The 23062-nt window shown below is 37.4% G+C and overlaps 2 protein-coding genes across 3 annotated transcripts; one reads left to right on the top strand and one right to left on the bottom strand.

Annotated features, from left to right (window-relative positions):
• Positions 1–1497: 1497 nt before the first annotated feature.
• On the top strand, positions 1498–9689 carry LOC135593980 (uncharacterized). Its single transcript, XM_065084374.1, has 15 exons — positions 1498–1654; positions 2648–2834; positions 2936–3047; positions 3137–3280; positions 4920–5024; positions 6633–6716; positions 8091–8206; positions 8302–8403; positions 8476–8589; positions 8707–8763; positions 8841–8907; positions 8984–9037; positions 9133–9207; positions 9318–9353; positions 9476–9689. The coding sequence occupies exons 2-15, from the start codon at positions 2806–2808 to the stop codon at positions 9587–9589; spliced, it is 1209 nt and encodes a 402-aa protein (XP_064940446.1). The 5' UTR covers positions 1498–1654; positions 2648–2805; the 3' UTR covers positions 9590–9689.
• A 484-nt stretch (positions 9690–10173) lies between these two features.
• On the bottom strand, positions 10174–23062 carry LOC103999362 (ribonuclease J). Of its 2 annotated transcripts, XM_009421107.3 has the most exons (17): positions 22804–23062; positions 21386–21614; positions 20516–20639; positions 18029–18085; positions 17155–17346; positions 16996–17073; positions 14971–15153; positions 14776–14856; positions 14535–14600; positions 14307–14399; positions 13963–14088; positions 13707–13820; positions 12751–12846; positions 12582–12679; positions 11265–11752; positions 10611–11047; positions 10174–10394 (listed from the first exon to the last, which is right to left on the bottom strand). In XM_009421107.3, the coding sequence occupies exons 1-17, from the start codon at positions 22913–22915 to the stop codon at positions 10302–10304; spliced, it is 2667 nt and encodes an 888-aa protein (XP_009419382.2). In that variant the 5' UTR covers positions 22916–23062; the 3' UTR covers positions 10174–10301. The 2 variants fall into 2 exon arrangements, with proteins under 2 accessions (XP_009419382.2, XP_009419383.2); XM_009421108.3 differs by lacking the exon at positions 22804–23062 and having other exon boundaries at positions 20530–20639; positions 21386–21523.

Raw genomic sequence — 23062 nt, 5'->3', positions numbered from 1 at the left:
TTGCTACTGTTCCATCACCTTTGTAATGGAGTTAAACAAATGGAAAGCCAGCCTACATGTCCATTAGTTCGTGCGTTAGGCGGTGGGAGGTGGAGCGCAGCAGACATAAAATAAGTGCAGTGTCTAATCCGCAGTGCTAATCTATGACTTGGGCTTATCCGATGAGATGCATGGTGTTGAAATACTATTGAGACGATGCATATGCAAATCTCTTTGCAATGGGTTGAGGATTCGAACCTTATGTCCTCTTTGTCTCCTCGCCCTCAGCGAGGAGTTGGTATACTCTTCGCCCGCAATCGAAGAAGCAGCCATTCCACACCTAAACAGCATGTATGAATCCATAAAAACGGAAGAGTTTCTACTTATCTTGCGGTGTTTCCCCATTCTTATCTGCAATACCATTCCGAGAGAGACGAGCAGAGGAACTCCGCCACCAGCGACCGACTGGGAGCCGCCCCACAAGCCCATCGGCACACCCACCCCCATCACACGGTCCGTAGCAGCATGCTGATCGTCTACCTCGTCTTCCTCGACGCAGGCACCCTTCTCGATGCCGGCATTACTATTCTGGCCGACTTCTCCAACCCCAACCATAACGTAATGGATGTATCCTTTAGCTACCTGCAGCCGGACCTCCACCACCAGCGGAGGGCGGAGTCGATGCTGAAGAGTGTAGACGTGGTCTCGATTCGTAGGTGGCCTAGGCTTGACAGAACGGGGTGGCCGCCAACGGCGTGGCATTGGCGGCGATGGCTGACCTGCGGTGTCTGACGCAGTTCCTTTGTACCGTTGGAGGCGGTGCGCCGGATACCGGTTCACTTTCGGTTCGAGTCGAACCAGACTCGGTTCAGAGAGATAAACCTAAGCCATCACCAAATTGATTGTGTCAAATTGTGTGGTTCGTTTCGTATCGGAGACGCGAGTGAACCGAATTGTGCTCGTCATCGTCTTTTATCGTGTCCAAACCCACCCAACACGCCTTCAGTCGCGATCGTTTTGAATGGGGTGGGTCCATGTTTTAAAACTTGAACCGTTAGGTAGCTTTCGGTCTACTGATTCCGAACCGGCTTAAACCCTCCCGCCCCAATTACACCTCTAGCAATCCCCTTTGCGGAACAAAGATTACATGTCCACCGAATTCTACCTGCTTTCGTATTGGATAAAAATATATGGGTCCCATCTAAGTTCCAACCAAAAGTCATGCGTGATCGAGGGAACTTATTAGTAGGTAAAAGAAGTTTTGCTGTTCTTCCGAATTAGCCGTAAATGGTAGTTAAAACTCGGAGCAATTATTTCTAGAAACTTGTGTGTTCGTACCCGAGAAGGTTACCTGAGGAATCTTGCTTGGACCCACCTTGAGGGTCCGATAATTACTCCAATAGAACGAAAGGTATGGGAAGGTGTCGCGTTAAACCTATAACGTTAATGATCTCGCTGTTCTTTCGTGTTCTTTGATGTCCTTCTCGCCCTTCCATTGGTCTCTTCTATTTATCGTCGGTCGACGATTGGATCAACCGACCCCGTTGATATCCCAAATACGAATCATATCTGGAGATCGAGCCGAAGGCGGTGGATTCGAGATACAGGCGAGAGGGGGACGCCTGCTGCTTCTCCGATCGATCCGTGGGTCTCAGATCTTCTTGATCCCGTCCAGGTGATTTCTTTTCGCCTCCTACTTCCTACTTTTCTTCAAGGAATTGCATGATTTTGCTTGTGTTTTCCTGCTTTCATGGGAGATTTTGCTGTGGTCTGACGCGAGGAGAAACGATGATTCATTATACGTTTAAGATGTTTAGCGGTGATGGTTTCGATTTGTTTATCTGTTACATGTGACTAGTTTGGTTCGATGCTCTCTAAATGTTCACTGTTTGAAAGACGATTTGGTGGCCATCGGAGTTGAAAGGTCCATTCTTGAGTTCCTTTCCTTCTTTGCTGGGTGTATGGGCTACTGAGGGAGGACAGCATGGAGGTTGAAATGGGGAAATGTAGATTCCAAGTCTCTTCTAAAGATCTTACCCATCAACTCCCTGTGCCTAGGTCACCCATTTCTAGGGCTCAAATGGCTATCCAAATGATCTTTTCAGACCGTTAAGACATGCTGCAAGGCCTCCTTACAAACTATTGGAAATCACTTCTTGCCGTGTAAGACCTGTTGCAGCTGCATATACAGTCTTTTATAATCTTATTTTAGTTTTAATTTTATTTCTCTCCTTCTTTGCGAGGCTATGTTTTACAAAATTTCAGCTATATAGACTGATGATGCATGGGGTTAGACTGTTTTCTTATTGAAACTTTGAGTTACTTTATGGACTGGTATTATTCTTGTGATCATGAATGCTTTTTCTTCCATATTTTTGGATTTTTTTTGGCAGTTGTACTTGGTGTTGGTTTTTTATAAATAGTGGTCAAGGTCTCCAGATGTCACTACTATTCTAAAGACATTCTGATAGAATTAAACTTCAGTTCAATTTCCAGCATATTTAATTTTCATTCTGGTCAAAGTGTTTATTGCTTGCAGACTTGGTTACAAGTTTTTCCAGCTCTAACTTTTTTCCGGATAATTAAATTATTTCTAGTGGTTCCTTGCATCCTTGGATTGTGATGCCTGTGCAGTATGTTAATTCGTTGGCACCTTTTCTCAAACCAGGTTTTATGGTGCTTCTGACTTCTGTTCTTCATATTTAAATTGTGGTGATGCCATCATCTCTTTCATAATTTAACAATAATTATGAACCTACCGAACAATGTGAAGCTGCTTTTGTTTAGAAATATTGCTCTGGCTTCTCAATTCTAAAGTTGGAAGACATGGCAAAATTTGGAACTGGTGGTCGCAGGTACCTAAGCTATTAAATCATTTTAGATTATGCAGCTTTTGCACTGAAGAACTATATTTATGCTTGACATAATCTGATGTATGTTACTTTGTGACTTGCAGTGCCCTTCCCAGAAAATCAAATGAGAACATGAGGCTTATTATTTCAACAGTCATTGGAATTGTGTTAGGTTACTTGATAGGCATTTCCTTTCCCACAGTCAGCATAACCAAGGTAAATGATTTTGTTGCTACTTTCTTTTTCTGATATTCAAAACTAATGCTCCCAGAAGAAATGATAATTTTACTTGCTAAATTTTGCAGCTTCACTTTCCTTCCAGTATTATATCATACATTGAAGACAGGAATTCAGGCATCACTACCCAAACCTTATTGAACCATGCTTGGACCTCAGCTAATAATCAAAATAGAAATAACGCTACTTCAAACACAACTGATACTTTAAAGGTGCTTTGCTTCTCTAGCTGTTGGCTCCAGCTAATTGTTTTTTGCTTATCTCATGGTTTGTTGTACTTGCTTTTTATATTCACTTTTATTGTGAAGTCCTTAGACAACACAATCTGGTATGCAGAGCAAAAAATGAAATGGCTTGTGAATTTGGTATTCTATTTTAATTATAGTTACGTTGGAGAAGATCATCTGTAATATGAGGAGTTTGAATGATTAAAAGGATCTAACTGTCGATGTGACCATATGGTGCTATTGTAGTCTCATAAAATTTTTCCATCATGTGAATGAAAGAAACTGGATTACTTTTCTGGCTGTATATTTATGTTGAGTTAATTTTCTCTAATGTTATATTAGCTGAAGTTGTTGGGATTGGAGAGAGGAGTTCTTGGGATTGGAGAGATGAGAGTTAAAGTCTGTTTATAACTTTATATAATCTGTAAATAATATGAATAATATGAGGAAATCAATTTTTCACTCCTAATACTATCTGTATATTTTACTAGCAAACTAAAGTTTAGGTATATTGAAGATATTTCTTTGGTGCATGTTTTTCTGTTGAAGATGCTGTTTTAATTTATGAGAGGAATTGGGAGTTTAATTTTAAACATAAACTATCAAGATAATTCTTAGAAACAAGAGTTTTTAGTATAACTAGAACTAAAATTAAATATACAAATATAAACTTCAAAAATAGCCGGAGAAAATTTGAGAATATGATGTCAGAAACTTATAATTCAACAAACATGGGAATGCATGGCTGATAGTGCCATCCATTTTGCATTTATATTTTATATTAATTTTTAAGTTATCCAAACCCCTCTTCTCTTGGAAAGTCCTTTCTCAACATGATGAAAATACTTTATTTTTTGTGCAAACTAGTGTATATATATCTGAATGTATATATATACTAAATCTACTTCCATGGAATATCTTATCTATTGTAGTATATATTTTTGTCGATACTTGCAACACGTAGGTATCTGATTATGTAATTTACAGGATTTGCAATACTGCCCATTGGTATGGATGGTATTTACCGATCTGACTGCCTACCAGTGCACGGACCAGGGTAAACTGGGCATATTTGTGATTATGCAATCTACAATATTTACAATACCACCTATTGGTACAGTCAGTATTTACGCCCGATAGCCTATCGGCATGCAGACTAGGGTAAACCTGATGTTATGTCCTGCATAGGGCTTGTACCTCCCTGTGTCCAATATAGGGCTTGTACCTCCTAGTGTCCAAAACAGGGCTTTCACCGGCAATAAAGTTTAAAGATTTTTCAACATCTTTTCAGGTTTTTTCTGGAATTTGGTATGTACCAATGTACTGACACACGATACGCCGGTATAGCTCGAACCTGTATTGGTGCAGTCCTGGATCAGTACAGATATGGTACTGGAGATTGTGTCTCTTGGAAATATGCACATGTATCTCTTCTTATATATTTTTTACTTGATAATGCACAAACAATATATGCAACATTTGGTTACAGATTGGACTTGAATTTTGTTGGGATGAACTTTTTCTTTTCGAAGTGAAATCCCCTACGATATGGGACAACGGTTCATGTCAACTCTAGTTAAAGGATTGACTGGAATTTTGATTCTTTATATTGACTGTCTTGCAGATTTATGTTCCTACAAATCCCAGAGGTGCAGAAAGACTACCACCTGGCATCATTGTGCCAGAATCAGATTTTTATTTGCGCAGATTATGGGGTAACCCAGATGAGGTAGGTAGCTCTCGATGATTTTTTCTCAAGACATTTTTTTAATCTAATGATGTATTTCTCCATAGTTGATGTATTCTTTTGACAATAATATTCTTGAATTATGTCATGACTTATTTTTTGATTGTTATAACCATATTGAATTTCCAATTAGACTACATATATGTGGAATATACATGCACAAAAAATTTCCACATGGTTGCTAGATTCTAAGCATGACAATAAATATGCACTGTGAGATGCCGTATATATTATTTCATTCAGACACTAAAAACGGACCCTTTAACCAATTATGCAAGAATATTGTAGTCAAATTTTTGCAGTCAGTATATTATTGTTTTTTAGATCATTAAAGCTCAAACCTGGGCGTGATTCTTCTAAGAAACATTTTTTTATGAATTTATGTTCTTAGTCTTGATGTGAAATGAATATTGAAGTTGACATATGGTGAAAAGCAATTGATGCAGCCATGGGTTTGCCTGGCTCCCACGCCGTCATGTTTTGCCCCATGCTTTATGAAGGTACCATATCATGGATTCTTGCCCATGCTAGTCCAAAGGTACCTCATGAGATAGGCAATTCTAGCTAAGTCCATGACACAGCGGTGGCTTCACGCCATGACATGCTCTCTAAGCTTGGCCAAGTTTTTTGTGAAATTAAAGTTTATACAGCTCTACTGAATGTGAAGATTGTTTCTTTGTACATTAATATACATATAGAAGCTTGAGTTATGAACCAATGTGAACCTTCATGTGTGTCATCTTGCATGATAATCTAGTGGGAAGCGTATGTTGAATTAAGCAATTATGAGAACAGATTGCTAGTATGATCTGAACAGATGTTCTTCAATTTGGTATATGTTATATTTTATTGCCAGACTCATCAACATGGTTTAAAATACCACCCTTATGGCTGGTACTTGTCAGTTTGACAATTGAGACATGTACCAAGTGATTTAGTCTGGTTCAGTGCAGTATAGGATATACCATTCTGTAAGCTTATTTTACTGAGCTCACAGATTCTCTCTCTCTCTCTCTCTCACTCTCACTCTCACTCTCACTCTCACTCTCACATCTGGGTGGTACCAACTGGTACTGATTCGTAGCATCAGTATTCTGCCCCATACTAATACCATGCTGGTCCAGCAGCTGGCCCCTGGACTGAGATTGTAACCCGTGCTATCAACATAGAAAAGAGTTCCAACTTAACTAGAAGCTGAATAATTAGATCTTGTTGTTATGTGTTTTATGTTTGTTTTTAATATTCACCATTTGGTCATAAACCAGAGTTTAAGCAAGCTTTTCAGAAATCATAGGATGCTGAGATGCTCTTTTCCTCTTAAACTTCATCTATTGGGTTTAGACTAGATTGCTCTTAGTGTGTAGCTTTGAAGTTCAATGCTGCATGGGATTGTTACAAAATGGGTATTCTGCTAGTCTTGACTCTAGCTTTATCCAATTCTATATCGGTCAACATTTTCTCTAATATGGATATGCTTGCTTTCAATTGTGATTTAACAATTTTCTGGGACCTGTTTTCACGTTGTGGCCACATGTGTATTTCTGTCTTACTTAAAGTTGTTGCCTCTATTGTTTAAATTGAATGATGCAGGATCTAATCACCCGGCAGAAATATCTTGTGACATTCACTGTTGGATATGACCAGAAAAAGAACATTGATGCTGCTGTTAAAAAGGTGAGTACTCAGCTGTTAACTGAGTTCTAGAGAAAAGGATTCTCAACTGGTACATGTTTTATAATATTTTTGTTGTTACTATACAGAAACTTAAATCAAATATATATGATAACTTCCTGTTTCTGATTTTTTTGAATTTCACTAATGGACGTCTAGTTTGTAAATTCTATTCCACCACATCATTTGGTTTGAAGAAGTCCAATACTTTGTTTTCCTTTTCCACTTTGAATTTGAAGTTCATGTTTAAAGATTGATCACTAGTTTACCTGTTTTCCAGTTTTTTCATTTTTATTTTCCCTCAGAGATTGATTGCCAACTCTTTTTTTTTTATTGAATTCAATTTATATCTTCGTGCTCATTTTGGAAGCAGTGGAGCTGCATTTATGGAGGTCTCAGAACCTTTGATTATAACTATAATATGGTGCAAGAATAGTTGCTGATTGCAATGTGTTTTTGTGCTATAAGCTTGTTTTTCTGATCATTATCTCTGGCTTATCTGCTTAGCGAACAGATACATGAGGTTTAATTGATTGTCTTTTTAACTTATTGTGGATCTTGTTTTACTGGCTTCGTTAAGGTTGAGCTACTAGTTGTTCACTTTCCATATATAAAATAAAGAATGAACTGTTTCTGGCTTCCCAATTGGATCCATGCAAGTCAAATTGTACATCCATTTCACCTTCCCAGGTCAATGTTCTGGGCATAGGTTGTCAAATGTAGCTTTTAGTAATCATGGTACTTAGGCTTTGGACGGTTAAAAATAATCCAGACAAGCTCAACTCCCACCTACTCGTTTTGTAGCTCCCAAAAACCTGGTTCAAGGAAGAGGAATGGGTATGGACTTGAAGTAGAGCACTTCTACGCAGCCTTTGTGAATCCACAACATCTTGACATAAACTACATACTCGCCCCACCCCTTTTTTTTACCACGGTTGCATAATATGTGAAACATTGAGTCATGGTAGTAGTGTTGATGCTGCTTAATGCCATGTAGCTTTCTTCATGTTTCATGGGGATCGGGCATAGTTGCTTCAATATGTTGCATCATGCCACATATTGAATTATGCAGCTCAATTAACTATTTCTTTTTTATGTGATTGAATGAAGGGATTTACTCTCTCCCTAATTTGGTTCTGACACTGCTTAGCAGCTGTTGAAGCAGTTTCTTGTATGGTTTCTTAACTCGAACAGACACTGACTTTTTGTTATTTTGCTTCTGGAGTTTGAACACTGGACCAGGGAAATTGGCTTTGTAGACTGTCATTATACTTTTTATTTAGTTTGTCTATGACAACAAGTTAAACCTCATATATTTAACTGTTACTTGAAGATTTTTTTGCTGTAGTTGTTTGATTGTGAGAATCTATCCTACAGTTCTCTGAAAATTTCGCAATACTATTATTTCATTATGATGGTCGAACTTCTGAATGGGATGAATTTGAGTGGTCAAAACGAGCTATTCATGTGAGCACCAGGAAGCAAACTAAATGGTGATCATCTCTTGCTAGTTGTGTGGTCTTATGTGTTTACTCTACATGACATGGTCAAAACTCGGAAGTGTCTAATTTTGTTACTTCATTTTAAGGTGGTATGCCAAAAGGTTTTTGCACCCTGACATTGTGGCCCCATACGAGTACATATTCATTTGGGATGAGGACCTAGGAGTTCAGCATTTTGATGCCGAAGAGTAAGTGATGAATTTGTTAAGCAAAAAGAAATCCTTTAAAAAGGCCTAACGTAATAAACTTTCATATCTTAGGTATATCAGATTAGTAAAGAAGCATGGACTGGAGATTTCACAGCCTGGCTTAGAGCCTGACAAAGGGTTAACATGGCAAATGACAAAAAGGAGAGGTGACCGTGAAGTCCACAAGTGAGCTTTCTAAATCTTTTTTTTTCCTGGGAATAAATGTTTACATGATTGTTGTCAATTTATTATTAAGTTGCCTTTATACCAGGGTAACTGACGCATGGTCTGTTTTCGTCATAGGGAAACAGAGGAAAAACCAGGCTGGTGTGCCGACCCCCATCTGCCCCCATGTGCAGCGTATGCATGCATTACTAATCTTTGCCCTGCCTGCATTTCTCGTCTTGACGTCAAAACTAAATACTGTCTGCTAACAGGTTCGTCGAGATAATGGCAACTGTGTTCTCTAGGGATGCATGGCGTTGTGTATGGCACATGATTCAGGTAAGGGTGGATCTTCATTGTTTCGGTGCTGTGTACACCTCTGTTTGCTATTCCTCAAGTTGCATTACTGATGCAGAATGACTTGGTCCATGGATGGGGCCTCGACTTTGCTCTAAGAAAATGCGTAGAGGTACGTACAATGCAGAATTGACCGACTTTGTCGTTGCTCTTTTGGCTGTAATTAATTATATCTGACTATGTTGATCTTTGTATCTCTCTACATAGCCGGCTCATGAGAAAATTGGAGTCGTAGATTCACAGTGGATCATTCATCAGGTGGTTCCTTCGCTTGGAAACCAGGTACGAGGACAACCCAAAGTGTGTTGCTATGGCTGAGTGTCTTGTGAGAGCTTCTGTGATTGTTCGTCATGTAGGCCCTCCTCCTTTGACATTCTCTTTCTACTTGGCAGGGCCAGTCAGATAACGGCAAGGCACCATGGGAAGGGGTAAGTGGCTTCTCTCTCTCTCTCTCTCTCTCTCTCTCGCTTGTGCCTGTGATCCCCAATCGGAATGCTGTTGGATTTATTGTGCCCTCCTAATGCTCCAAACGTCTCCTGATTTTTTACAGGTCAGAGAGAGGTGCAAAAAAGAGTGGGGGATATTTCGGAAGCGATTGTCGGAAGCTGAGAAGGCATATTATCTTTCAAAAGGGATCAGCCCCCCGAACTCAACAGGCGTTTAAATTCATGTATTATTTCTTTTCCCTTCATTCATCGGTTATTGCGTGTATATAGAGAGATCTGTGGCTCTATATTGATATATTATTGATCCTTGCGTTTTCACTCCACAGTTCCAGTATATTCTTTTTAATCTTTTATGACAAGGTTTGACAGGATGGATGCCTTACGGAAATCCTCCAAGATAAAACAGAGAGCACAGGAGACGCTTCAGGTACACTGGAAAAGAACATATGCTAGTTCGGTTAGAAAGCGTCGGAATCCGTTATATTGGACATGCAGCGCAGCAGCCCTTTGAGGTCTTCTTCTGCTTCCTTACGGCGTGTTCATGAGCACTTTTCAATCTCGAAACCATCGCCACCAATTTAAAGGACTTGAAAGTGTCGAGGCGAATGATCTTTAAAAGCAATCAATGTCACATCCTTTGTTAAAGTGCTAAGATAAAAAAAAACGAAGGAAAATTTTAATATTTAATGGAGCATACATAGCCATTCCATTCGAACGAAACCTGCCTGGCATTGTCCATAAAAAGAGGCTTCATCCCACCTTCCGAACAATCCACACCACCAAAATTTCTGTACTGTGCTCCTCGTGATACAAAAGATTTGCTCTCGACAGACAGCCTCTGGTGATGATGATATGCATTACGAATCAATCAAAGGTGCTTCTCTGCCACATCTGGTGTTCTGTGCAACATAATATATGCCACTCAGCTGTTCATTTCATTGCCTGGTCACCAGCGGACAAAACTTCATCCATGGCGGCAAAGTGGGGCCAGGTTTTTCTACTTTTCTCATTTCTTCTACTTTCCTGCCATACGAAAAATGTAATATGAGCAATAAATTTATACTATAATTTATACATTTTTCGATTAAAAAAAGAAGATAACCCCTATAACAAATTTATACATTTTTCACAGCATTTCCCTTTCAAGAACTAACCAGAATAAATAATACGAAAATAAAAAATGTGCCACTGAAATAACCCTAAGTAGCAGAGAATTGAAGGCGTAAACAGAAAAGATACCTCATATTTCTGAACCAGTGATGCCCAGAGAGACTTGCATTGTGCGGGACTACGATTTATTCCATCGTTTAACATATCAGTTGATATCTCTTCCCAGAGAACCATTCTCGCTTTAGCACTCCGGAATTTGCTATCCAATCCAGCACGTAATATTATCAGTCTTTGCACCTCCTCAGGCTTCCACTTATTACGCTTTGCAGATTTCTTAGCATTTAACAATCTGCTGGGCTCCTTGCTGCCAGGTGTTACGTTTTTATCAACACCCATATTCTCTTCCAAACCACAGTCACTAGCTGTCGTCTGTTGGACAGAAGAAGATGCTTTGACAAGTTCAACAATATCGTCTGGTTCTTGGGATGCATGAGAAGATAATTCATCTTGGTCAGAGTTTTTAGTTGCAACCTCAGGCAACGTTTGATCAGCATCAAAACTCTCGCCTACAAAAACAGAGATCAAATAGTTTCAGAAGGCTAAGGTATACAACAAACATAAAATTTATGGATGGCATGGATAAGAACAACAGAAGCCCACATATCAAGCAATAAATCTACCGACTAAGCTATTAACTAAAGCTGCTAAAAGAATATTATATATTTCTAAACAACTAAGAGCTAATTGTTAAAGAAACAATACATTTCTCCTCCATAATGGTACCTTCAGAAGAGTCCATTTCTATGTTGTTCACATCGATGGCAGAATCCCCAACTTCATCAAGCTGCCTGCTTGAAGGCAAAGAATCACTATATTCATTGAACTGTCTACTTGAATGCTTTGTTGCACGCATATTGAATGCCTGAGCAGCAGCAGAGAGCCCAAAACTACCACGAGATTTTCCAGATAATCGAGTCTTCAATTCTTCAGTTACAACTCCAGTGGTGTTCTCCACTGCAATTGCAATGACATCAGGCCTTTTGCTGCTGTATTTCCTAACAATCTTCCTTAATACTTCAGATACGATTCGTTCCATGTGAGCCAGCGGACAATTCACAGGACAGCTTGAGAGTGCAGCGTATGCAGCTTTATACAGAGCATCCAGAAGCTTTCCTCTATCTAGCCATAAACAACGCGTGGTGATTCTTATTTTTCCTTTTAAACATGCTTGTGATGAACCATTTACAGCTTCAGGGCGCAAAATCTCCATGCTGGTAAAATAAGAATAAGCAATCGTTGAGAATTATTATCCTTAACAGTTATGAATAATTATTACTAGATAAATGATGGAACTATATCTGTCAACCAGAAAAAGATTATAAAAGATCCTTCAGCATAGAAGACAACAGAAATAAAATAATATCTTAAACTTGGTTGCGACCCATCAAGTCTCAATTAAAGAGAACTTGAAATGCATGAAATTTAAATCAAAACAGAAGAATGGAATGACCATAGATAGAACAATGAAAGGCAATGAAACAAACATATTGTTACATATTCTAATTTACAACACGATGTTTCTTTCCTGATCCATCATGTTGCTGTAGATAGAATCATATACATGGAATCAAATGAAAAAAAGAAAGAATGAACAGCTAGAGATCTAGAATATAAGTATTGCTTTACCTTTCTATTCTCATGGGAATGCAAGAACACGGTCAATATGGACCGTGTGTCCACTAATGTGTGCAATACACAACTTTTTACAGTGGAAATGAATAAGCTTCACTATAAATAGAACAAAAACTATAAAGCGAAAATGAAGTCCAGTTTTCTATTTAAACCAATGAAATCTAGAATCTCCAAGAAAATGTGGCATCAGATAGTACCCTGCAGTGTATAAACTTTACAGACAACAAACTTATATTCTTTAAGGAATTTGAATGAATATGTCAGAATTTGCATATTTAACAGTCTTATACTATCAAATATCACAGTATGTCAGTAACTAAACCAACAATATCTATTTTCACCTGTAAAAACAGACTTGGCTAAAAAATATCTAAAATAATGTGTTAAAATTCAAAATATATCCAGTACCTGACAACTATAATACCATCAGATGCAATTCTTAACCTCTCATCAATACAAAGTTCAGCTGACGTTCCAAATGCTTTATCACCATCACTATACATCAACTGCCATGGATGATTATGTGTTACAAACAAATCAACATCACAAAACAACAAAGAACAATTGAAAATCAAACCTCTAATGCCTCCTTTCCTAGTGAAGAAAACCCATTGGACAGAACTCTCCTGTTCCGGAGATGTGAAACACCAAGCATCTCTCCGTTCTTTATTACCTGCAATCAAAAAGAACAACTGCAAATGCATAAGGTGTTCACGCCAAGCTTACATGATAAAATAACACAAAACTACAATTGTGTTATTTTAACACAAAGCTTGCATAAGGTTCACGCAATTTGCTTGGTCCATGTACTGGTTGGCCATCAAACTGATATATGTTAGTCCATATTGACCAATATGTTCACGATTTGATTCCATTGCCCCACCCAACAGACATAAGTTATGGGCACAGATAGGTACCATGCATCACTCACTTAAAACAAACAAATTTAATTGTTGGATTAATAAAATAATCTTTAGCCATTGGCTACCAAAATGTAAATTTGTGTGAGCTAGTAGTCAGTTCTTTGCTATGCAAAATAGACATGTTACCATGTTTTAGCTAATCCACAATGTGCAACCGAGCTGACATCTATTTTGATTGGAACTAATGATCTTGGAATCATGTTGGCATTTTAAATAGTTGACATGAAAAGAAACACCTAAATGACAGTAATATGAAAAATTGGAATCGTACAGGGAAATTTTACATTGAGACTGCCAGGAAAATTGGTTATCTTCCAGGCTAGACAATTTTACATTGAGACTGCCAGGAAAACATACAATTTGAAGTTTGAACATTGAACAGATAACACAAATTAAAATAAAAATTCAAAATGACAAATAACAATCAACATACATGTTCAGGCTGGAAATAGGGCATTATTTTTTTTTTCCAAGTGACAAAAATCATAACCAAACCACACTGACTACTACATGTTCTACAAAATATTTAACTAGTGAAGAAAATAGTAGAAATAATGATGATCTAAGGCACAGATTCTTGGTCAAATCATTCAAGTAATAAATGACTTACAGCGGTATGCCGTATCCCAGTGGATCTTCCAAGTAATTCATGCTCTTTCAAAAACAACAGTTCCCCATGAATGGGTAGAAAATGTTGAGGTTTCACAATTTTAAGAACTTCCTCCTACAAAATTTAATAAGATTACAGTTTTGTTTAGATTCATCTTGTAAGTTGAACATTTACATGGAAGGCTGAATAACAGGCCAACCTAAATAATATGAAAAGTTACAAATAAGTGTCAAAGAAAGAAAAATAATGCAGATACCAATTCTCCACGGTAGGCATGGCCAGATGTATGCAATCCAGCATTTTTGCCCATTATGATCGTTGGACCAAGCTCTGATATGCGGTTTAGCATCTTCATCACTCGAGTCTCATTTCCAGGAATTACCTATAAAAAGAAAACCATGTCCAATCTGTTAAAAAAACCATAAACAATGGCATTATGTCACCAATATAATGCTGTTAAAAATCAGGCAGCAAGGCAATTTGGGAAACAGATACGAACAAAACAATAAAGTATAAAATTGGAGTTTCCAAGTGCAAGAAGACAATGACCAAAAATATGGAAACAAAAGGCATGGTAGTATCCAAGAAATTGATAATTACCTTAGCAGAATACAAAACAACATCATCTTTTCCCAGTTTTAGAGAATGGCTGCTGCCAAAGGATGCAAGATTTAGTGCAGCTCTTGGTTCTGCCTGACACAATGATCAACGCATTTGCATGCTATTGTAAATTTGTGATGATCTTTGTGGACAATACATTTAATTATATTGTTGTGACAGCATCACACAAAATTTCATGTCCCCAGATAGACAGCAAGAACATCTTACTTGAGAACCAGTTGTCACAATCAACAAATCTTTTGGGGCATAAGCATCAATATCCTCTGCTTTCACCTACAAAAAGTTTGCCACATTGTTAAGTTGAGAGAAAATATTACACAAAAAATAGCCATATAGAAAGAAAAGATGGGAAAATTTTCTCCTCTTGAGTTCTCATTTTTGGACCTCTTTCAGAACATGGAATAAGAAAATTGAAAAAGTTAAGACATGCTAATAACATTTTCCTTACCAAAATGGAAGGATCAATTGGAGCCTTTCCATCCTTGAAAGCGGCATCTAAATAAGTTCTCAGAGACATACCAACTAATACCTGTTGATTAATCATAACTCTCAAAGTATCCAAAATGATTGTGTATCATGTAGTCAGAGAACATTGTCTATCAGGAAAACAATCAAAAGAACTAAAGAATTTGCAGCAGCTTACCATTTTTCGTCCAGTTAAATCAGCAGCAGCTTTGACACTTCCAAGACGATGTATGTTAGAAGCAAATTGTGTAGTTATAACCCTTCCTTTTGCCTCTGAAATGCGTCGCAGTAATGCATCTGCTACAGCTGCTTCACTGACAGATCTTCCAGGTGACAGAACATTGGTTGAGTCACTCATCATCTGTAAAGGAGTCAACAATTTCAGCTCTTTATCCTCCGTTCCAGATTTGTGAAAAAATTCAAAACAATAAGGCATGTCGAACAAATAAAACAAAAAATGAGTAAACACATCCAGAAGAAATAACCTTTTTTACTAATGAAACAACAGACTATCAAATCCTCTAGATGGGAGAAAAGAACTTATTATATTACAATCACCCTAAGCTTGAGACAGGCCTTATGTCATACACCATAAGTCACTAGCATATTCAAAAGATCAACGTGGAACCTCCTCGAGCTTCAATGCTTGGATCTATCAAAAACTATGTTAACACTAAAGGCTGTGGTACATAGATAAGGCTAATGGCATGAATAAAAAAAGCATGATTGGCAATATGCATTAAAGATTGAGGATTGCTTCATTTGTGAATGCCAGGTAAGAAAATGCAAGTTGACAAAGTTCCATTAGATATTTAACTTATAAGACTGTTGAATTCTTTAAGAGAACAAAAGCTAATCCACATAAAAGTATGATGTCACCAACTCTATGGACTGAAGAAAGCACGAAGATAGAGGCCATGAAGAGAGTACATGAAACTATTTGACTAAGATATTCAGCTTGAATTTATGAAAGTAGAAGTTTTAGAAAGATTATTTATGTGGAAATGAAGGATGAATGCCTGACTGATCTCTGACATATAACAGAAGTTGACCCATGTGATCAGATGATTGTGTCTGAGAACATAACTTCTCGCCTCTATGTATCCACGTGATCAGATGAATGCCTGGTTGATCTCTCGCAAATAACAGAAGTCGACTCACGTGATTAGATGATTGTGTCTGAGAACATAACTTCTCCCCTCTCTGTACTCTCTTCTTTTACAAATACAGTATTAATGATGTTATAAATTTTCTGATGTTGAGACTGTTATTGAGAGTAAAAATGTATATTGACCCCCAAAAAGTCATTTCCATTATAACAAGAAAATATAAATGAAGGGAAAAAAAAAGATTCCTCTTTAGTAACAGTACAGCTTTCAATATCTCACTCCTTCCACTAGAATCTGAGGTCCATAATCCATTATAGATGCCAAGTAATGGATAGGTCACACCTTCATTTACAAGACGATCTAAGTGCTAGGGTTAATGGTTGGTAAACACTCAAGCGAAAGAAGACCAAGGGAAGCCAAGAAAAGCAACATAAAACTATGACATGACAGGACATCTTCTGAAGAGAAGACAAAATACAAGGATGTATATAAACAAAAGATCAGTTTTTGTTACTTTGTTCAACACCAAATGAATCATTCAGGGAGATACAGTCAATTAAATGAGATGGGATAAAGAACAAATGACAAAATCTCAACTTCCACTAGTTTTTTTTTTTTTTTTTGTGCATCTCCTCCAGTGATCCTCAACTCCTTAAACATTAGCTTTGAGAGCAAGCCTTAGTTCTTTGACAAGAGAGATAAATTGTCAAAGTTTTACCAGCTAAACTAGCAAGTCTTTAGTGGTAGAGATTTTATGTTATATTACTTCAAACCTCAAAAGAAATTCAGCAAATAAAAAACAGAACTTTTGTCTAAACAGCTCTTCTAAAACATAAATGACCACACATTTCACTGTTGAACAAGCAACAATAATCAGATTACACCATATTGGGCTTCATAAAGTAAAGTGTTTATAAAGTATCCAACAGAAAAACAATTTATCCACAGATAAAAATAACAATGTCCATGAATGAAACTTTCTCCCAGACACTAACAGAATCTAGGATCAATATCTTTAAATAAAAGTTGGACAAAGGGGAGAGGGTAACTAACAATCAGAATTGTAGAAGTCCAATATTACGAGTAAAACTTACCAAAGTCACCCCTTCTTTGGAAAGTTGCTCCAATGCAACACGGTCAAAAACTTTGCCATCTAGTGGTGACTCATCAATCTACAAAAGCACTTGTTATACTTGAGTCATTAGAAGGAAAACAAGCTGATAGAGGCATGACAAGAAAAGCAGAAATATTACCTTCCAGTCACCAGTATGAAAAATAGTACCATCACTGCAGCGGAGCACCAACCCACAGCAATCAGGGATTGAATGGGTTACTCGGATGGGCTCCACTTCAAATGGACCAGCTTGGAACTTCTTTCGAACTTTAAATTCCTTAAGCCTGGATGGAACAAAAATCCCAAACTCCTTCAAACGTCTCTTGATCAACTGTCCACAAATAGCACAAAGTTCATTGAAGTAAATGTCATATGGATGCTAGAAAGAGATCTTCAGAACAAGAAAAATTCAGACTGGGAATATAGTGACAGAAGAAATCGCATGGACATCATAGAGAATTTACTCATTTCACTCAAAAAAGAAGGTATAGGCATAATCACCAAATGTAATACATTGCCTAAGGATTGCAATTGTTGGATAGGTCTGAAAACTACAACCTTGCCTTACCAAGATGTAACAAATATTTCCCACCCACCAATTCTTGTTACTAAAGTAAAAAAATGGAGAAAACAATTCTAGAAAGTAGAAACCCAAGTAAAAGAAAGGAGGTGGGATTGGGAAAAGAACTAAGCCTTTTCAACACAACATAATGATTCACAAGTCTTTTCCTTTATGTAGCAATTATTTTCTTCTTTGCCCAGTTATCAGCTCCTAAACCATGCTTGAGTCAATAACAAAGCTATGCTGGCTTCTACTTTGGCAAACCCACGTTTGCAATCTGGTTAACTTGGTGTACCCAAAGAGGTCCAGGTAATTTTTTTCCATTCCCATAAGATTAGAACCAAAGAATCTTGATGTCCAATTTATTATAAATTTCCTAAGCATAAAGAAACCCTTTACAGTGTAAACCATGACAATAATTAAAACATGTTCACTACAAAGATATGCCTACCTCCATTGTAAAAGATGAAGCAAAAATTGGAGTGTGGGAGTCCAGAGCTGGTATAACCTGTAAACATGCTCCAAAAAAGCAGAAACAATCAGAGCAGCAGACCTAAATAAGTAGCATGTCGACATGATCTAGACAACTTTTGCAAGACAGATAAAGTTCATATATCAAATTACACATAATACATACAAAGGATTATCTCTAAAGAACAAACCATATATGAAAAATTGGAAACAGAGCAATTTTTTGAAATATTTCAAACTGCAGAAAAAATTAATTTAGATAAAATGAAGTATAAGCATAATTCCTACTACAAAAAGCTATTTTAGACTCTAACAATAGTTGCAATAAAGCAGCCACCTCTACTAACTTGCTATGTTATCCACTCATACGAAGTCAGTATCTACCGAGCAGAAAACAGAACTGCAGTTCAGCTAAAGTAAGTGGATTGGAGACACAGGAAAAACTGTATTGGGGCTTTAGTATGACTCTTTTCTAGGTTTAGCATTAAATCATGGTAAATCAAAATAAAACATTCCTGCTTTTCTCTTATTTTAAATAAATTTTCATCATAATTTTTTCTATTGCAATAAAATTGTCTAGATTTAGTGTATCTGGGATGCATGCTTTAGAAGCACTTCATACTTTGCTGTCCGGAACTCCAGTCTAAGGATGTATGTAGCTGCTGAATATCTAACCAACTTAAGAAAAGTTCTCGGACATTCTTTTCAAAGAGAAAGTTTGTCCTATTTTTTAAGAGTAGAGTGGCATGCGTCTTTCTTGAGCCTTTTTTACTTCAAAAATAAATCTTCGAGGTTGGTAAAGTAATTTTTCTTATTTTAGGTTCATCTTATTAGTATCTGGAATCAAGCTTTGTGTTTTATGTCTGGATTTTAGCTAATATGTTGTCCATGGAAAGGACAATTTGGTTCCAGAACAAGCAGGAAGCTAGGCCATGTAACTATTATAAGAGTCTGTCATCTTTGGCCAACCATTGCCAAATGAGAAAGGAAAACCGTGGGATACTAAAGTGGGCCACCCAGATTGAAAATAAGAATGTGGTTTGCTACATAATCTTTTAACTCTATGTTTGTTTCCAAGAAAATAAGAAATGAAAGTCCACCAGGAATTCAGCTGCAAAAGATAATTAAGGAAGAAAAATGTAAAGAGAAGCCTTGAGTAAAATTTCACTATCCACGATTTTTTCCTCCCATGAAGGTAAAGTGATATTTCAAGGAAAATCATCTACTCATTCATTTTTCCTTAGTTTTCTGCACCAACCAAATTCTCTGCAACAAGTCAATGTGGCCGACCCCAAAATAGTTGAGACATTACTGCCGGTTGATGGTTGTTATCATTGATCTTTCTACAACAAGCAAACAACAAAATATCTTCACTTTCTCTTTCCTTTCTTTTTATTTTCTTCTCATTTTTACATATTTTTTTAATCACTTTCACTCTCTTTGGGAGGAAGATAATAGTCCTAGATGAGAGAAAAACCACTAACCAATCGTTTCCTTAACTGATATATATAGTAATTTGATTTTATTCCTTTTCTTTCTTTCTGAGATTAAAGCTCACCTAGATGAGATGCGACACCACTTACAAAATATACATTGGTTTTATTTGATTTTTTCAGCGACCCACGAACCCTTTCTGTTTCTGTAAGACTACTGGCCTGGTTCAGTATCTATTTCTTATCCCTCTGGTATTCTACTCTTCATACTGTTCAGCATTTGATTATCACAGCAACAACAGAAAGTTTTCTTCTTTAACAGTCATCTATATTTTGTGCCAATACCCCTGATGCAGCATAAACTTTCGAGTCTTGTTCTGAGGAATTCTCTCTTTAGTCTGCTGAAGAACTTATTTATTCCCGATTAGACTATCACAAACATAGGTGCCATAAATCAGGCTCAAATCCAAAAATTTAAAGTTGGGAAAAAAATCAAAGTACATCCAAAGTTGTTGTTGGATCAACTTATTTCGGAATATGTATCTTACTAAATTTAGCCCAGGCAAACACTTCCAAATGAATCGACTAACTCAAAGGCACAACTTTGGCTAATGACTGCCTGGAATTACTCAAAATCCAACAGAATCATTGGCCATAGAGACACATTTGTAGTATCATTTTCGGACATTTTCCCGTTTGATTCTCTTAACTCACTCTGAAAATATGGCAGAGGTATCCGAAAAAGAAAAGGCACATGATAAGAAATTTACACGAGCATCGCAAAAGATGGAAGGTCAAGTAATAAAATATTACTTGACCTTCAAAAGGCATTCTCAAACTTACGTGGAAAAGGTGTGAAAGCCAATGATTTATAACAATTTCCATACAGAATTTTAATTTTTTGCAAATAAAATAATCAGTTACAATTACCAGATCTATTGCATTTCAAACAAATTCCATTGAATGCATGGTGAGAGAACCACATTAGCACCCACATAATGTAAGAGCTTCAAGCAGAAGATAGAAAACTTTACCCAAGGCAACGCACCGATGTGATCCTCATGGCCATGTGTTATAACAAGTGCTTCAATTTTATGGCTCCATCTTTTGATAAATGTTGTATCAGGTACAATCTTCTGGACTCCAAACTCATCATAACTGATATGAATATAGGACGTAATTAAAATGAAACCATTTAGAATGCGAGAGAAAATGTACACAAAAGTATGCAAGTCATCTAGAAGACTAAAAGAAAATTGCAAGAAGCACATGTGGACCAGTAAATGCAATGGTGATAGCACAAAGAAAAGAAACGTATGAACTGAATGCACATGCCACCACCAAGTAACAATAGCTAGTTAGCACACATAAAATGAGGGAGAACCCATGAACTTTATCGTAAATTGAATATAAGAAATGTCATGCCTACATGCCAAAATATGAAGCGAGAAAAGACATGCATAAACAGACCATGAGAGAGAGAGAGAGAGAGAGAGAGAGAGAGAGACTGTTTGCCTAGTTACTTTTATCTTGAATGAAACAAAAGAAAAACCAATAATTCTAACCATTTGCATGTTTTATGAAAGGGACACGTGCAGATGAAGATTTTATCCATATCAGAAAAAGTACCAATTCATTAATTTAACTTTTCCATAGTAAGATACAAAATGTGAAGGAGACACCCTGTTTTTCATCATGTTTACCGTTTCTATGTATTTTAAGAGCAACCTCATGTTTCTTGATATTTAAAATGTTCAGATAAAAAGTGTCATGGTTCTAAAGATCACAAAGATCCAATACTAGCCAACAATTATAGGGGTTTCAAGACTGCACAACTACAGACAAATTTAAAAAGTTACTGATTACCAAAATTACTAATGATGCAGTTTAATTTCTGAACATACTCTGGGAACATGATGCCTGCATCAATTAAGATATAACGGTCAAAGTTGCCTACGAGCATGCAATTCATTCCAATTTCACCCAGACCACCTATTGGAAGAACACGGAGTGGTGGGCCATCTAATCCTTCATAAAACTGTTCAAGTTTGCGCTGCACAGAGTCTTCCATACTTTTCCCTGCTCCATCGGTCCTTCTAGATCTTCTACGTGGTGCTTTTGATTCTCGGGCACCTATCAATACAAAGAAAAAAAATTCAAACTAAAACCCAAAATATGATATATGACATGAGAAGGAAAAGAAAAATAAATTAAACCGAAAAAATGGTTAAAGAAAATCACAAAATGATTCTAATCAATTAAACTTCTTTTCTTTAACTTCCAAAGTGAAGGTCATATGAATACCGCTACACGAAAAGAACAAAGGGTTTGAGTTTTTGAATTAGCAAATTTTGGTTAGATGAGAAAGAAAAGAAGCCAACCAGCAAGAAATTGCAAAATGATTCTAAGCAATTAAACTTCTTTTCTTTAACTTCAAAGTGAAGATCATATGAATAACGCTACAAGAAAAGAACAAAGGGTTTGAGTTTTTAATTAGCAATTTTTGGTTAGATGAGAAAGAAAAGAAGTCAACAAGCAAGAGATGCATTGACGCATCGACAATGATCATAGCTTTTCAAAACAAATATTGTCAAGAAACGAATTGGTCACACAATAAATTCAAGAAAACACCCCAAGGTCCCTTTACCTAGAAGCTATTGATTCACGAAACCGTTTCAAAGGGCAAATGCCATAGGTAGAGATGGCATCAAAGTGTTGCTTCGAGAAACAACATCTAAAACCCTGAGCACGCAGTAGTTCCACAAAGATGAGAATGGAAAGAAGCCAACCAGCAAGAGATGCATCAAAGCATCGACAAAGATCACAGATTCTTGAATCCCAAGAAATGAATTGGCCACACAAGAAACTCAAGAAAACACCCCAGAGTCACCATATTTACCAGATATTGCTTCAAGAAATCGTTTCAAAGGGAAAATGCCAAATGTATACAGACACAGGAAGAGAAAAAAGGATTGAAGTTTTCGAATTAGCAGCATGTTACTTTGGAAACAACATCTCGAACCCTAAGCACGCAGTGGTTCGACAAAGACGAGAACGGAAAGAAGCCAACCAGCAAGAAATGCATCGAACCATCGACGAAGATCATAGCTGATAGAGACAAATATTGCCAGGAAACGAATTGGTCACGCAAGAAATTCGAGAAATTCACCAGAAACTATTGATTAAAGAAATCGTTCCAAAACTTTCCCCATCGTTTCCCGGATGAAAACTCGATCACTAGCCAAGTCCAACAAAGGAGGGAACCCTCCACGCCTGTTAATTCAAGAAACCAAGCCATACAAGGGAAAACAAGAACGCGAACCTGCGACCGGGGGAGGAGATCCAAGGGAGCACCACACGGCGGTTCTTGGAATCTTGGGCAGCCGGGAGACGCCGCAAGGGCAGAGAGAGGGGAAGGCGGAGAGAGAAATCATGTGGTCCCCCGCCGAGAAAGAACCGGGGAGGACTCGACACCCTACAACAGCGCCGGGGAGAGGTCGCCGCCTCGGATTGGGGAGGAGCGAGGAAATGGGAGCGAGCAGAGTAGGAAGTGACCCTTCTTCGCCGCGGACGGGTGCCGA

This window comes from Musa acuminata, chromosome BXJ1-9, assembly GCF_036884655.1.
Source record: "Musa acuminata AAA Group cultivar baxijiao chromosome BXJ1-9, Cavendish_Baxijiao_AAA, whole genome shotgun sequence".
Lineage (NCBI taxonomy): Eukaryota > Viridiplantae > Streptophyta > Magnoliopsida > Zingiberales > Musaceae > Musa > Musa acuminata.
Note: the sequence above shows the minus strand (reverse complement) of the source record. Positions and strands in the feature narration are given on the sequence as shown.

Excerpts from the sequence above, each read along its gene's own strand:
- LOC135593980 (XM_065084374.1), top strand. The coding sequence starts at position 2,806 with ATGGCAAAATTTGGAACTGGTGGTCGCAG. Across the intron at positions 3,048-3,136 it reads CCACAGTCAGCATAACCAAG|CTTCACTTTCCTTCCAGTAT; the intron begins GTAAATGATTTT and ends TAAATTTTGCAG. Across the intron at positions 9,208-9,317 it reads TTCCTTCGCTTGGAAACCAG|GGCCAGTCAGATAACGGCAA; the intron begins GTACGAGGACAA and ends TCTACTTGGCAG.
- LOC103999362 (XM_009421107.3), bottom strand. The coding sequence starts at position 22,915 with ATGATTTCTCTCTCCGCCTTCCCCTCTCTCTGCCCTTGCGGCGTCTCC. Across the intron at positions 14,400-14,534 it reads TTGTGACAACTGGTTCTCAA|GCAGAACCAAGAGCTGCACT; the intron begins GTAAGATGTTCT and ends TCATTGTGTCAG. Across the intron at positions 11,048-11,264 it reads AGAAATGGACTCTTCTGAAG|GCGAGAGTTTTGATGCTGAT; the intron begins GTACCATTATGG and ends CTGTTTTTGTAG.